Here is a 13,260-nt window from a genome sequence, read left to right as displayed (position 1 = left end):
TCAACCAGCTATTTGGCTGATTAACAACCTATGGCTTTTTAAACATGTTGGGGGGGGGGTGGTGTCATTGGTTTGTTTATGCTTTTGTTTTATTCTGTATTTTGTTTTCTCATTTTATATTTTTCGTTTGTGAACCGCCCTGGGAGCTTTGTATGAAGGGCAGTATACAAATTGAATACAGGACAATAGTAATAGTAGTAGTATTAATAATAATAATAATACTAAGAAAGGTGCTGGTTTTGACCTATAAAGCCTTAAATGGCTCAGGACTGCAATACCTCAAGGACCTCCTTTCCCCATATGAACCAACCTGAGTCCTGCAATCATCTGAGGGCCCTTCTTCATGTACCTCCTCCATGAGAGGTCCAGAAGGCAGCAACAATCGGTGGTGGAACTTGCTGAAAACCCACCTAAAGTCGTGGAGCACCCACCACCACAATTGCCATGCCAACACAATTGCCGCAGCAACACGATCATGGCGCTGCACAGCCCGGGGAGTTCCGACTGAGTGTGCTAAGTAAATTTCAATTCATGTGGGTTGAGTGGGAGGCCTTGGTCCATCTTGGTCCATCTTGGTCCATCTTGGCTTCATCTTCAAAGCAATTTAGGTCATGTTGTGTTATTTTTTCTTCATTTTGATAAAAGGAAAAACTTTACTAGGCAATTGTTTAACAATTAGAAGTATTTTTTTGTACTGAGCATATGGATTACTGCAAACACTGTCTAAAGGTAATATGAAAATGAAACTGGTTTTCAGAGGATGTAAGCCAGGGGAAGCTACAGCATTTGGGATGAGCTGCAATTATTGAAGCAATCTTAAGCTAGAAAACAGGGTTGATTAGTAGCTGGGGCTGCAGATATCTTTGTAGCAAGTGGCTGATAACTTTAAGCATAATTATATTAATAACTGGTATGATCTCTCTTATTACATGTGAAAAATACATATTTTCCCCAACTCTTCCTATCCTTCTGTTTTTCTCTAGTCCAACTTTGCCATGGGACGCCTCCCCTCAACCTACAGAAAATGCTATATGTTAGATTTTGGTCTGGCTCGACAGTATACCAATACCAACGGTGAAGTCCGGCCTGTAAGTGATGCTTTTTTCCCATTTCTATGGGGGATTATAAATATTTCAAACAAATCCTGATTATGTTAATTCATTCTCACAATACTGTTGATGCTGGTTGGGCAGGTACCCTTGATGGGATAGAAACTGAACCTATCAGGTTCTCCCTGTTGTAACAGAGACACTGTATTTCTTTTGAAAACATGGTTTTTCTATTATTATTATTATTATTATTATTATTATTATTATTATTATTATTATTATTATTATTTTCCTTTATTACCCACCCTTCGCTGTAAGGTATACATGTGCCTGTTGCTCAGTGTCTTGCCTCAAAACCAAAGGAAAGAGAAGTGCTGTTTTAAAAAGTTCACATTGTTTCATTAGTTTACTTTTCCTGAAGCTCCCATTTTTTAAACATGTCTGGTGTGGGAAGTTGGAAAGTTCGGGGGTGTTATTTTGGAACTAATTTTCTCCATCATTTTGAGGTGTTCTCTTTTAAAACAAACAAACAAACAAACAAAAAAATTGTTTTCACCCTGTGGCCTTTTCCACCTTCCTTCTTTATGGTTTCAGCATTATCAGCAGGTATGTAGAGGCGAGTCAGCATCCTCTGTCACTGGTGTTCTGAGGCACATATGATATTTCTTGCCTGCAAGGTGCTTCCTTGCAGGGGCCTTTTGTGAACATGAAGGAGCTCTGTATGTTCAGAGTTGGGAGGAGGGCAATGTTATTCTCAATAAGCTGATCCTCTGCTAAAGAGAATTTGAAGTCTATCAGAAGCATGTAAGAAGCAGCACTCTCCTATCTCACTCCACGTGGTCTACGGTTTTCCCGGTGTTTAAGATGTTTTGTTTCTGACTCTAGGCTGTCTTGTGTCTGCATGCTCTGTGATTACCTCAGAGAGATTAACATTGCCAGCAGATCAGTGGCAAAATGAATAAATATTAAAATAAAGTATGGAGACTGATATCCATTGATTGCATCATAGTTCATAATACTAAGGTATTAATAAAAGGATGCCATGTATGAAATGTAGATTAAAATAAGTGCAGCCTGCAACAAATGTTGCAGTGCATCCCCAACACCTAACCAGGAGTGCTGCTCTTCTGTGCTCTAAGCAGCCTGAAAAAGAAGCTTCATAGAGCTATTTTGAGGCTTGCTTGCCCAGAACTTGTTTCTTTCTCATCCTTCTCCCACTATGCAATACAGGGTTAAAGGGTTATTTTTTAAAAACGGCATTGCATGAATCTCCCACCCACCCAGTGCTCTCCTCCTGGATCCTATAAGGCCTTAAGGACTCAAGCAGTCTAATTCCTGTTCTCCTCCGCCCTTGTCCTTTTTAAAAACCTGACATCTTCATTTCATGACTCAGCTGCTATCAGCCATAGATTTATGCAAGCTGCCCAACTTCTGATGGCTGCATAAGGAGCTTACAGATGAGCTGAGATTTAAGAAGGGCACATGTAAGAAATGGGTAAAAAGGGAAATCATGAAGGAAGAGTATACAAGAGTATCCAGCAGGAAGAAGGTCAGGCAGGCCAAAGCTCAGAATGAGTTCAGGCTTGAAAAAAGAGGTTAAAATTAATAATAAATGTTTCTTTGGCTGTGTTTGAAGCAGGAGGAAGGACAAACAAGTCCTTTTTCACGGAGAAATGCTATTGGATGACAGAGAGAAGGTGGAACTGCTCAACACTTGCTTTCTATCTCTCTTTACCCAAAAGAGAAGCAGTGCCCAACCTGGTGATAACATAATAAGTGATGCAAGGAGGGAGCTGCAGCCCAAGATAGGAAAAATGGTGGTTTAGGGTACACCTACATACTTAGAGTGGATTCAGATCTCCAGAGCCTGATGAGCTGCACCCAAGGGTACTAAAGGAGTTTGTGAGTCTTTGTCTGTAATCTTTGAGAATTCCTGGAGAATAGGTAAGGTCCCTGCAGAAGAGAGGCAGGCAAATGTTGCTCCTTCTTCAAAAGGGGGGAAAAGAAGACCTAGGTAATTACTGACTGGTGAGCTTGACATCAATACCAGGAAAGTCCTAGAACAGATATTTCAACAGTTGGTCTATGACCATTTAGAAATGGATGATGTGATTACTAAGACCCAGCATAGGTTTCTCAAAAACGTGTCTTGCCAGATGAATTTCATTTCTTTTTTTGATAGAGCTACAAGCTTGGTGGATCAGGAGAATGGATATAGTGTATTTTGATTTCAGTAAGGCTTCTGACAAAGTCCCCCCATGATATTCTTGTAAGGAAGCTGGTAAGATGTGAGTTGAATGAGGTAATTTTTAGATGGATTAGTAGCTGGTTGACTGACTGAACCCAAAGAGTGTTCACTAATGCTTCCTCATCATCCTGGAATAAAATTACAAGCAGGGTTCTGTCCTGGGCCCATTGTTGTTCAATGTCTATAAAGTCTCCAATTGACTTGGATACTATGGCAACTATGGACATACAACAGATGGATAATGGTAAAAGACGCAGTAAACTTAAAAGGAATTGAGGGGATGATCATCACATTTGCAGATGGCAACAAACTAGGAAGGGTAACTATTGCCGCAGAAGATGGAATCGGGATTGAAAATGTTGGATTGGAGAACTGGGCCCAAACTAACAAAATGAATTTCAGTAGGGACAAACTTAAGGTTCTACCCTTAGGCAGAACCAGCTGCACAAATATATGAATCGGGGGGGGGGACGGGGACCTCACTTTCTGGTACTATATGTGAAAAGGATCCAGGGTCTTAGTAGACCACAAGCTTAGCATGAGGGAACAGTGTGCTGCTGCAGCAAAAAAGAAAAAAAAGTCACTGCTATTCTAGGCTACATCAACAGATTCCCAGGTAGTCACTGCTCCTCTGAAACAAAGCTTTGTAATGGAGCTCAATCTTTCTATACTGTTTAAAGATAGTCCGCCTAACACATGACCTCGTCCACAGTAGACCTCACAGAGCCCAGCATCATGTCACCCTACTTGGTAGATACCAGAGTGCAGAGCAGAACACCCAATTAGTACTCTTTCTTCTATACCATTAGTTTGAATAGTTGGCTTCTGAATGGGGGAGTCCCACCCTGACTAATCCAAATGATGGTCAAACTCTCACTTGCCTTCTTAGTTGTCCTGCTGGAAAGTGGACAGGTAGATTGTGGGTTTGAAAGGAAAGTATAATGGAAGTCCAGCTCCTGTGCAGGGCATTGCTATATATTTGTAATGTAATTTGCTAATGGTTTGTCCGCCAAGTGTACCTCAACCCACTTGCATGCCACTATTGGAGTCTACTTTGCACATTTGATGAAGGTTGCAGTTAGCAAAATGCCACAATGTTTCTTCTTCTTCTAAGTAGTTACAGTGAGGGGGGAAAGTATTTGATCCCCTGCTAAATTTGCCCACTTGGCAAAGAAATTACCAGTCCATTTGTTCCTGGAGTGGCATAGCCAGTCTCCAGATCTTAATCCCATCGAAAATCTGTGGAGGGAGCTGAAGGTTCGAGTAGCTACACATCAGCCTCAAAATCCTACTGACTTGGAGAGGATCTGCAAAGAGGAGTGGGACAAAATACATCCTGAGATGTGTGTCAACCTGGTGGCCACCTACAATAAACGTCTGACACCTGTAATTGCCAACAGGGGTTTTGCCATCAAGTACTAAGTCATTTTTTGCAAAGGAATCAAATACTTATTTCACTCATTATAATGCACATCAATCTCAGATTTTGGTCTTCGGGATTTCTGGGGTTTTTTCTGTTGTTATTCTGTCTCTCACAGCTACAATAAAATTATGGACTGGTCATTTCTTTGTCAGAGGGCAAACAGGCAAATTTAGCAGGGGATCAAATACAGTGGTACCTCTGGATGTGAACGGGATCCGTTCCGGAGCCCCGTTCGCATCCTGAAGCGAACGCAACCTGCATCTGCGTTTGCGTGGGTCACGATTCGCCGCTTCCGCACATGCGCATGACGTCATTTTGAGCGTCTGTGCATGCGAGAGGGGAGAAACCCGGAAGTAACATGCTCCGTTACTTCCGGGTTGCCGCAGAGTGCAACCCAAAAATGCTTAACCCGAAGCTACTTCAACCCAAGGTATTACTGTACTTTCACCCCTCACTGTAATAGTCACATTGTTCATTGTCCAGAACCAATTACTTAAGATAGAGGGTACTTAAACAAGTTACAGGTTTTAAATGCAAGTCATGTAGCCTGTAAAGCCATGCTTCCTTTACATGATTGAGGCATAAATCAGAAGAGCTGAAACTTTAGGGAGGGGAATTTTTGCAATATTTTATGGCTTGCCCTTCAACTAGATTAGAGCATGAGTAAATAAAAAGGCTTATTTATCTGTAATAATGGTTTTTTCAGTTGCCATTAATGGACCCCTTCCCAACTATTCTACTTTTTTCTTTTGAAGAAAATGGACAATGAGGGTTCTGGTTCTGTAGCAATGGGTTCAGGGCTGCAATTCTAAATAAACACAAATAATTAATTCAAAAGAAACAGCCCTCTTATAGTTGTAATGTATTGGTTTGCTGTAACGTTATTCTGCTTATACGTAGGGTAGCATGAAATTGTAATTCAGCAAAACCTGCCTACTTTATTTGTTTTACAGATGTTATCCATTCAAACAAAGTTTACCATGTTAAGTAGTGATGTGAAAATGCTTCTAAATATTTGTCCTCATGCCTAAGTTTAGCAATGTGCTCTACCATACTAGGCTTTCATTCTGAATTCATGTTGTCAACCAGATGCCTGAGTATAGGAATTAGTTTTACTGTTGCCAGCAATTCAGTAGCCTTTAATTCATAATGCTTTTCTCACAATGCAAACTCTGGTTCTCTGTTTGAAAACTGACCCGCACTTCTATTATTAGCGCAACTCTCCCATCCCCTTGAAGCTCTCTGTTGAATACATCTCTGCTGCTTTATCTTTCATGGAATGGCAAGGGGAAAGCAGCATTTTTGTCATGGCAAGCTTCTCCTGTTTGCATGAATTGGCAATGCGCTGCTGTGTTTTGCATGCTGCTGCTTCTGCTGAGTCAGCCCTAGACCATTGATTAGAGCTCTGTCTCCTCGTGATTCAGACCGCACTGCAGTAGTTTGCAATGCTTGACTGGGGATATTGTATGTATTTGTAAGTGCAGTTTTGTGTCCGTGTGTATCTGTATGGCTGAGGCTGAATATTAGGAAAGAGAATGCCTGATCAGGTGTGAAAGTTGAAAGCAGCAGAAACCAAAACCCTAATTAAAGAAGATTATGTTTTTAATTGTTACATGACCAGGTTCCATCTAAAATTGGCACATCAGTGCAAATACTTAAAAATGTAGTTGCTGATGCAGGCATTTTCTAATCTTGGTGCAACTATTGCTACATTTTGAAATATATATTGGAGCAGAACTGTTTTAATAAAATAGCCTCATGAGTGCTGCATCTGACTGGAGCATAGCTGAGTGACTTAGGTTAGACATCAGTGCGTTGTTGCATACTATTAACAATATTGCATGAATAACTCAGGAATATAAATGGCAACACATTGCGATTTCCATGCTTAAATGCTCATTGTCTGCAACCAGAATGGCCAGTGCTAGTGCATTGTTATCTGATGCCGGCAGCCTGACCAAAGGCTAATAAAGATGTGGCAGAGAAGTTGCCCATACTGTGATACAAATGGAAACAAAAGGTTTCAAGAGTTTAAGGTAGATGCTACACGCTGTGTTTACACCTTTCTCTCAGATTTTGTTTGTTATGACCCCATTACGCTTGAGCTCATGAAGTGATGAAAACCGAACTGCAAAATGTCACCAACTTTATTATGGTACTTGACCACTTGTGTGAAAGTCAGTTGTGGGAAAATATATTTTCAGTTCCCTGAGGAATAGCATAGTGTTGATGCTTCACAGATGAAAATAGGGACACTTTTATGTACTTGTAATACTGCTAATTATCACTTCAAGGATACCATCCTATTTCACACACACTATTGTATATTTTAGAAAACTGTCCTTACTCTCTATATCAGAACTCTGTATGTGTTCCTTTACTTTAGCCCACCCTGCACTGGCTTCTGAAGCAAATGTGTTAGTTAACTGGTCCTAAGAAATTATGTTTAAAACAAAATGGTACAAATGTTAAGTCTCTCAGTGGAAATAATTGCATTTAATACAGAATAGATACAACTCAAGCATAGTCAGCAACATTTGCTATCTTGAGAGATTTTTTTAGGAGATAAAGGGGAAGTGGTAAATTGGCATTTTATATTTCTCCAATTGAGAGAGAATCCACTGATCACATTATTTGAAAATAAGAATTGTGCTTCCTCTTCAGACTTTCTGGATGAAGAAACATAAATTTATAAAGTGGTGAGGCTGCTTTTGAAATGGCTCTGGCATCACTGTAACCAGTTCAAACTTAGCTTTTAATAGCCAGGTTTAAACTCTGGGAACAATAGTTCTGTGAATTTGCAGCATACTTGACTAAGTATGGTATGATTGTCTGAATCCTTTATGTCACCAAGTCCCCACCCCACCCCCAATTTCCCAGATCAGGTTTTTACAAAATAAAGGCCAAATGGGTTAATGTGCCTGTGAGCATATGTAGAAATAAGATAGGTATGGGCACCTGCCTAAAGCATGGGGGAGGGAAGAACAATTCTGATGGCTAAACCACTGTGTAATTCACTCATCTATACATCTGCCTTGTAAGTTGCAAAGCTGGAAAACTCACACTGCCAGTAAGGATTCCATTGTGACCTCCCTTGAGCTATTGCTGCTGTCTTTGCCTTTTAGATACTGTGGGGTGTGTGTGGCTGTGTGGGTGTTGAATTCTAAAGAATGGCAACTCTAGTATTGCACTCTTAATTCTATTTTAAAAGGTGCCTCCAGTCTTCCCCAAATACAGATTGGGATGGTGACTTGACAGGGACAGGTAGCAGGAAATAAGGGCTGTTCTAGATAAATATGGACTGTTAAGGGGGTGGAATAGAGTGGTCCCTGAGAATACAGACTTAGCCATACCCAATTCAGACAGAGAAATAGGCAGTAACAGTCAAGACACAATGGCGAAAATCAACAGGGCAGAAATAAGAAATGATGCCAATAAATTCAGGCTGAGAAAGTGTCAATGAGCATGTGAGTCGGGGAGATTATGTGGCTTTTACTGCATCTCTTTCTGCCTGAAGACAGAACGTTCTGTACTACCTCACATAGATCAAGCTCCAAAGTCTAAGCCCCTGTGTACCACCCAGGCATAAAGTATCTGCAAAGTGACCAGCTTTAGATAATTTAAGCAGTGAAGCCAAGGCACATGCTGCAAGAGAAGGGAAATAATAATTATTATTTAATAATAATAATAATAATAATAATAATAATAATAATGGTGAAATTGTTGACCTGATTTCAAATTCATTTCTGTTTTTATTTCTCTCCATTTTGCATTTTTATTGTCATGGTTTTCTTTGGGTTTCTCTTTGTTTTACAGTTCTTTTGGGCTCCTTTTTTGAGACTGTGTTTGATGCGTTGGCTTCCCATCCGCTGCTTGTAACCATCTCAGCCATGAGTTGTGAGTGAGCCATCATGATGCTTCTTGGTTTCCCCCCACCCCCCTTTATTTTGTGCTTGCTTGTTTTAATTATTATTAGAGTTCTGAGTTCTCCTTTTGTTTTTGCTTTGGCTTTTGATGGTATATACTCTTTTGCTTTTCAGGACTGGGACATGTCTCAACTCTTGATGTACAGGCCAAGAGTCTTCTGCATTCTGAGTTCAAAAAAAGTCCTATTCAGGTGTTCTGATCTCCCATACAATGAGAATTGCATGTCTCTGTGTAGGCCACACGTGCTAACTCCACCACCACCATTGCTGTCTTTGTCACCCTCCATAAGTTAACCACCAAACACATGCAGCAGGGAGCCTGTTCTGTTCTTGTAGGCTCCCTGAAAATATTCAGAATCCTGGAACAAACACGGGTTCTAACTTGCACGAGGAACCTGTTGGGATACTGCCAGGGAGATAAAGCCCATCATGGCCCCCACGTCGCCTCCAGACGTCCATCGATCTCCCATAGATACAGTATCAGCAATTAGCGACACGAGCTCCAGAAAATAGCTTGTGACATTCCAGAGCTGATGCACGCTCTATCAGCAGAATTCGCACAGCGAAAGATGCACGCAGGAGAGCATTTTTCCAAGTTTATTCAGCGTTGGTCAGAACAAAGAAAATAAACATGACTGCCTGCTTTGGTCTGCTCAGGCACAGAGAGAGACAACAGTTCTATCAAAACAGAAACATCCTGTGAACAGGAAATACGCAGACTCTGTGACTCACAAAGCCTGCTCCCTTTTAAGGTGGAACGGAAATAACCTAACATCCTCCCCCTTTCCGTGTAACCTGTAGTACCTGTGGTTCAACCCAATTGCAACCTCTGTACATAAACCTTAAGTTGTTCTCTGTTAACAACCTTAGACAACAGATCAGCAGGAATTTCATTTCCTGCCATGTAGGACACCTGAATGAGTCCTTTCTGAATACACTCTCTTGCACGATGTAGCTTAATCTGCAAGTACTTGGTTCTTTGCTTGCAACTCTCTGAGTTCAGCAAAGCCAAACAGGATCTATTGTCTTGATACACTTGTACAGGACATTTCACAGAAACTCCGATGTCCTTAAACAGTTGCATCAACCATTCACAATCCATGAGTGAAAATGACAGAGCATTGAGTTCTGCTTCACAGGAACTTAAGCTTACTGTCGTCTGCTTTTTGCACAACCAGTCAAACAGACAGTGGTTGTACATGTAGCATACTCCAGAAGTGCTTGTACCATCCGTGGTGTCACTTCCAAAACTAGCATCTGCAAAGATTTCAAGACCTCCAGTCTTCTGACTGGTGAACCTCAGCCTGTAGTGCAAAGTCCCTTTCAAATAGCGGGCTATACGCTTCAGAGCTTTCCAATCCTGAACAGTAGGATTGTTAGCATGTCTGCTAAGCAGGTTAGTGCTTACAGCTATGTAAGGTCTTGAACATCTAGCAATGAAATTCAACTTGCCTAGAATGCATCTGTACAGCATAGTGTCAGAAAACGCTTCAGCAGTACTATCTACCTGGTAACCTGTCACCATCGGTGTGTCTGCTGGGTTTGCATCAACCAAATTCAACCTGGTTAATACATCAGCAATTTTCTGTGTTTGGTGTACCAGAAAATTACCTGCTTGGTCCCTCTCCACCTGCAGAGAAAGATAGTTGGATACCTCACCAAGATCCTTCATGTCAAAGTGCTCCTTCAGCTGAGCTAGGGTGCTTTGGTACAAAGCCTGATTCTTCCAAAACATCAGAAGATCATCAACAAAACATAAACAATACAGTTTGTTTTGCCCCTCCTCCTTGACAAACACACACAAATCAGCTTTGCCCTGGTGAAAACCTAGATAAAGCAATGTCTCAATGAGTTTTGTGTTCCAACACCTGGCACTCTGCTTGAGACCATATAAGGATTTCCGCAGTTTACAGACCATTCCCTTCTGTATCTGCATTCCATCAGGTGGAAGCATGTACAGCTCCTCCCCCAAAACCCCGTACAAAAAGGCTGTATTAATGTCGTGATGGGAAACATGCAGTTTCTCCTCTGCAGCGATTTTGAGCATCAGCCGAATGCTCTCATATTTGACGGTGGGTGAGTAGGTCTCGTGGTAATCCTGTCCTGGTACCTGTGAAAAACCTCTGGCAACCAATCTGGCTTTGTGTCTGACAACCTTGCCATTCTGGTCTGTCTTGGCCTTGAAGACCCATTTGCTGCCAACCAGTCTCATTCCTGGGACTACCGGTACCAGTTCCCAAGTTTGGTTCCTGTTCAAGGAATCAGCTTCATGGCATTAAGCCAAGGCTCAGCATCTTTAGAGGTTAACTCCTGAACCTCTTTGAAGCTTGAAGGTTCCCACACCTTCTCTGAGCTACCAAGAACAGCAGTTGCCGTCTTAGCAAACTCATCAGCAAATCTCTTTGGAGGACTGCCTTTCGTGGCCCTTTCAGATTTGCGTACTAGACGCAAGTCTTCTGGACTCATCTCCTCCTTCTTAGGAGAAAAGTGACCAATGGTGAACAGTGGTTCTTCCAGTTCATTGTCAGCTGCATCAGATGGTCTGACTGAGGCCTTTGCGCTCTTATAGTCTGCTGTGTCATCACTGTCACTGACACCAGCAGCAGCGCCGCCCACTGAACTGGAATCCGAACTCTGATCATCATCATCATCATCATCATCATCCTCAGCTTCCTCTTCTGCCTCAACATCATCTGCCTTTTTCACATCACCTTCATCCTCCTCTGGGTAACTCTGGAAAATTCCCACATTTCCCCCCCCCCTTAGGATTGTACTCAACACTCTTTGTGAACTTAATGGACTTAGAGTTAGTCATCCATACCCTCATGATTCTCATGTGCTTGACGTTATGTTTCTTACCAAACATCTTCTCATAGGGAGTACAACAAATAGGTGGTGACAGTCTGCGATTAAAGGTGTAAACAAACGTTGACAGAGCCTCCCCCCAAAACTTCTCACAAAGCCTGCTCCCTTTTAAGGTGGAACGGAAATATCCTAACAGAACCTACTATGGCAGAAAAGCCTCCCTGCTTCCTTTCAGCTCACAGAGGGTGAGAGGGTGGTGGCAGAACTGTCACCCCCATTTTTCCTAATTACATATGGGATGAGAACACCTCAATAGGGCTGAAGTGCTGGGTCTTTCTGAGATTGCAGTGGCTCAGGACTGTCCTGGATGGGCATTACTTGGAACTTAACGCAGCCTTCCCCATTGTTGTACTTGAGTTGTACTTACTACTTATGGGAGAACAGAATATGACAATTCCTGTTTATAGCCATTAAGATTACTTCATTCTGAAGTAGACAGCATGAAATCCAAGCTTTTTTAGTGGTGGAATCCTAACCATAACAGCAAGGGATGGTTCAACTGTTATGACAAAATATCTGCATTGTTCTTTCCTTAGCACATGCTGCTTTGTTCTCAACCGTAATGGGGGCAAAATACTTCCTTTTTTGCTTAGTTTGCTTAGTAGTTGAGCCTGAATTATGAAATTTATTTATCTGGAAAATACTTCTTGTGATAATGCTTAATGGTGGGAAGGGGGAGGTTACCATTTCAAATAGGCTATTCAGAACCCCTATCCTCCTAGTTTGGTGAGGAGTTACAATGGAGTTTATAACAGCTGGGATATGAGTCAGTGCACTGGGGAACCAGTGCTTATAGGCAACCAGCAGGATCCTGACAATGACCTGGTTCAAATGTAACTATAAGCCAAGGTTTGTTTAACAAACCACAAGTTAACTATGAATTATCCCACAGATAATCAAACAAACCAAGGCTTTTTTCTCCATAGTTTGACCATGTTTTATAGTTGTTATTGCCTCATGTTTTATTTTTAGTTGAGGGTCTGGGGTGGGATGGCCAAACAAACCATGGTTAAGAAACATGGTTCTGTGCCAACTTTTTAAACGCCTGCTTAAAACTTTTCTATTCTGCCAGGCCAATCAGGTAATTAAGAATCCACAATTGTTTAATTGATGTAGATTTTTAACTTTTATATGGTTTGATATATTTTTATGACATGGCAATATATAAATATTTTTATAACTCAGTAAGGGTGTCTTGTTAGCACATTATGCCAAGCCACAATTAGAATAAACCAAAGTTTATTATTATTTAAATAAGCCAACAAGCCATTGCTTCAGATCTGCTGGGTAGAGTTGATAATGAAACAAACCATTGTTTAATAAATAATAGTTTACTAAACCATGGCTTATTGTTATGTGTGAACCAAGCCAATGTGAATTAAGATAATTAATTGGAACAGTTGACAGAAGCATCCTGTGTTATGCAACTATAATAATGGGTTTTTTTAAAAGGGAAGATGAGGCTGTCATGATCATTTTCTGTAGTCACTTAAAGGATTACAGAAACCATTTTGGACTTCTCACTTGCTCTAAGTTTAATTGACTTGAAACCATTGGTTTTTGGTTTTCTACAGAGATGAAGCTGGGCTGTGTCCACTCAAGGTGGAAGTATTCTCTTTTAGGGAGGGCTGATCCTTAGCAGAAGATTTTTTTAAACAAACAAACAAACAAACAAACAAACAAACTGTAATTAGATCTCTTGTAAGCACTGTGAAGTACAAGTGGCTTTTCCACTGTCATGTTTTAACT

The 13,260-nt window shown here is 41.1% G+C and overlaps 1 protein-coding gene across 1 annotated transcript in view; it reads left to right on the top strand.

The window, feature by feature from the left end:
• TTBK1 (tau tubulin kinase 1) overlaps window positions 1-13,260 on the top strand; it is an 86,882-nt gene that overhangs the window by 30,005 nt on the left and 43,617 nt on the right. The window contains exon 5 of the mRNA XM_083605698.1: window positions 984-1,088. Coding sequence (XP_083461824.1) covers window positions 984-1,088 — 105 coding nt within the window. The remainder of the gene's footprint in view (window positions 1-983; window positions 1,089-13,260) is intronic.

Source organism: Podarcis filfolensis (genome assembly GCF_964270895.1).
Source record: "Podarcis filfolensis genome assembly, chromosome: 3".
NCBI classification, from domain to species: Eukaryota; Metazoa; Chordata; class Lepidosauria; order Squamata; family Lacertidae; genus Podarcis; species Podarcis filfolensis.
This window is presented reverse-complemented; position numbering and strand designations above follow the sequence as displayed.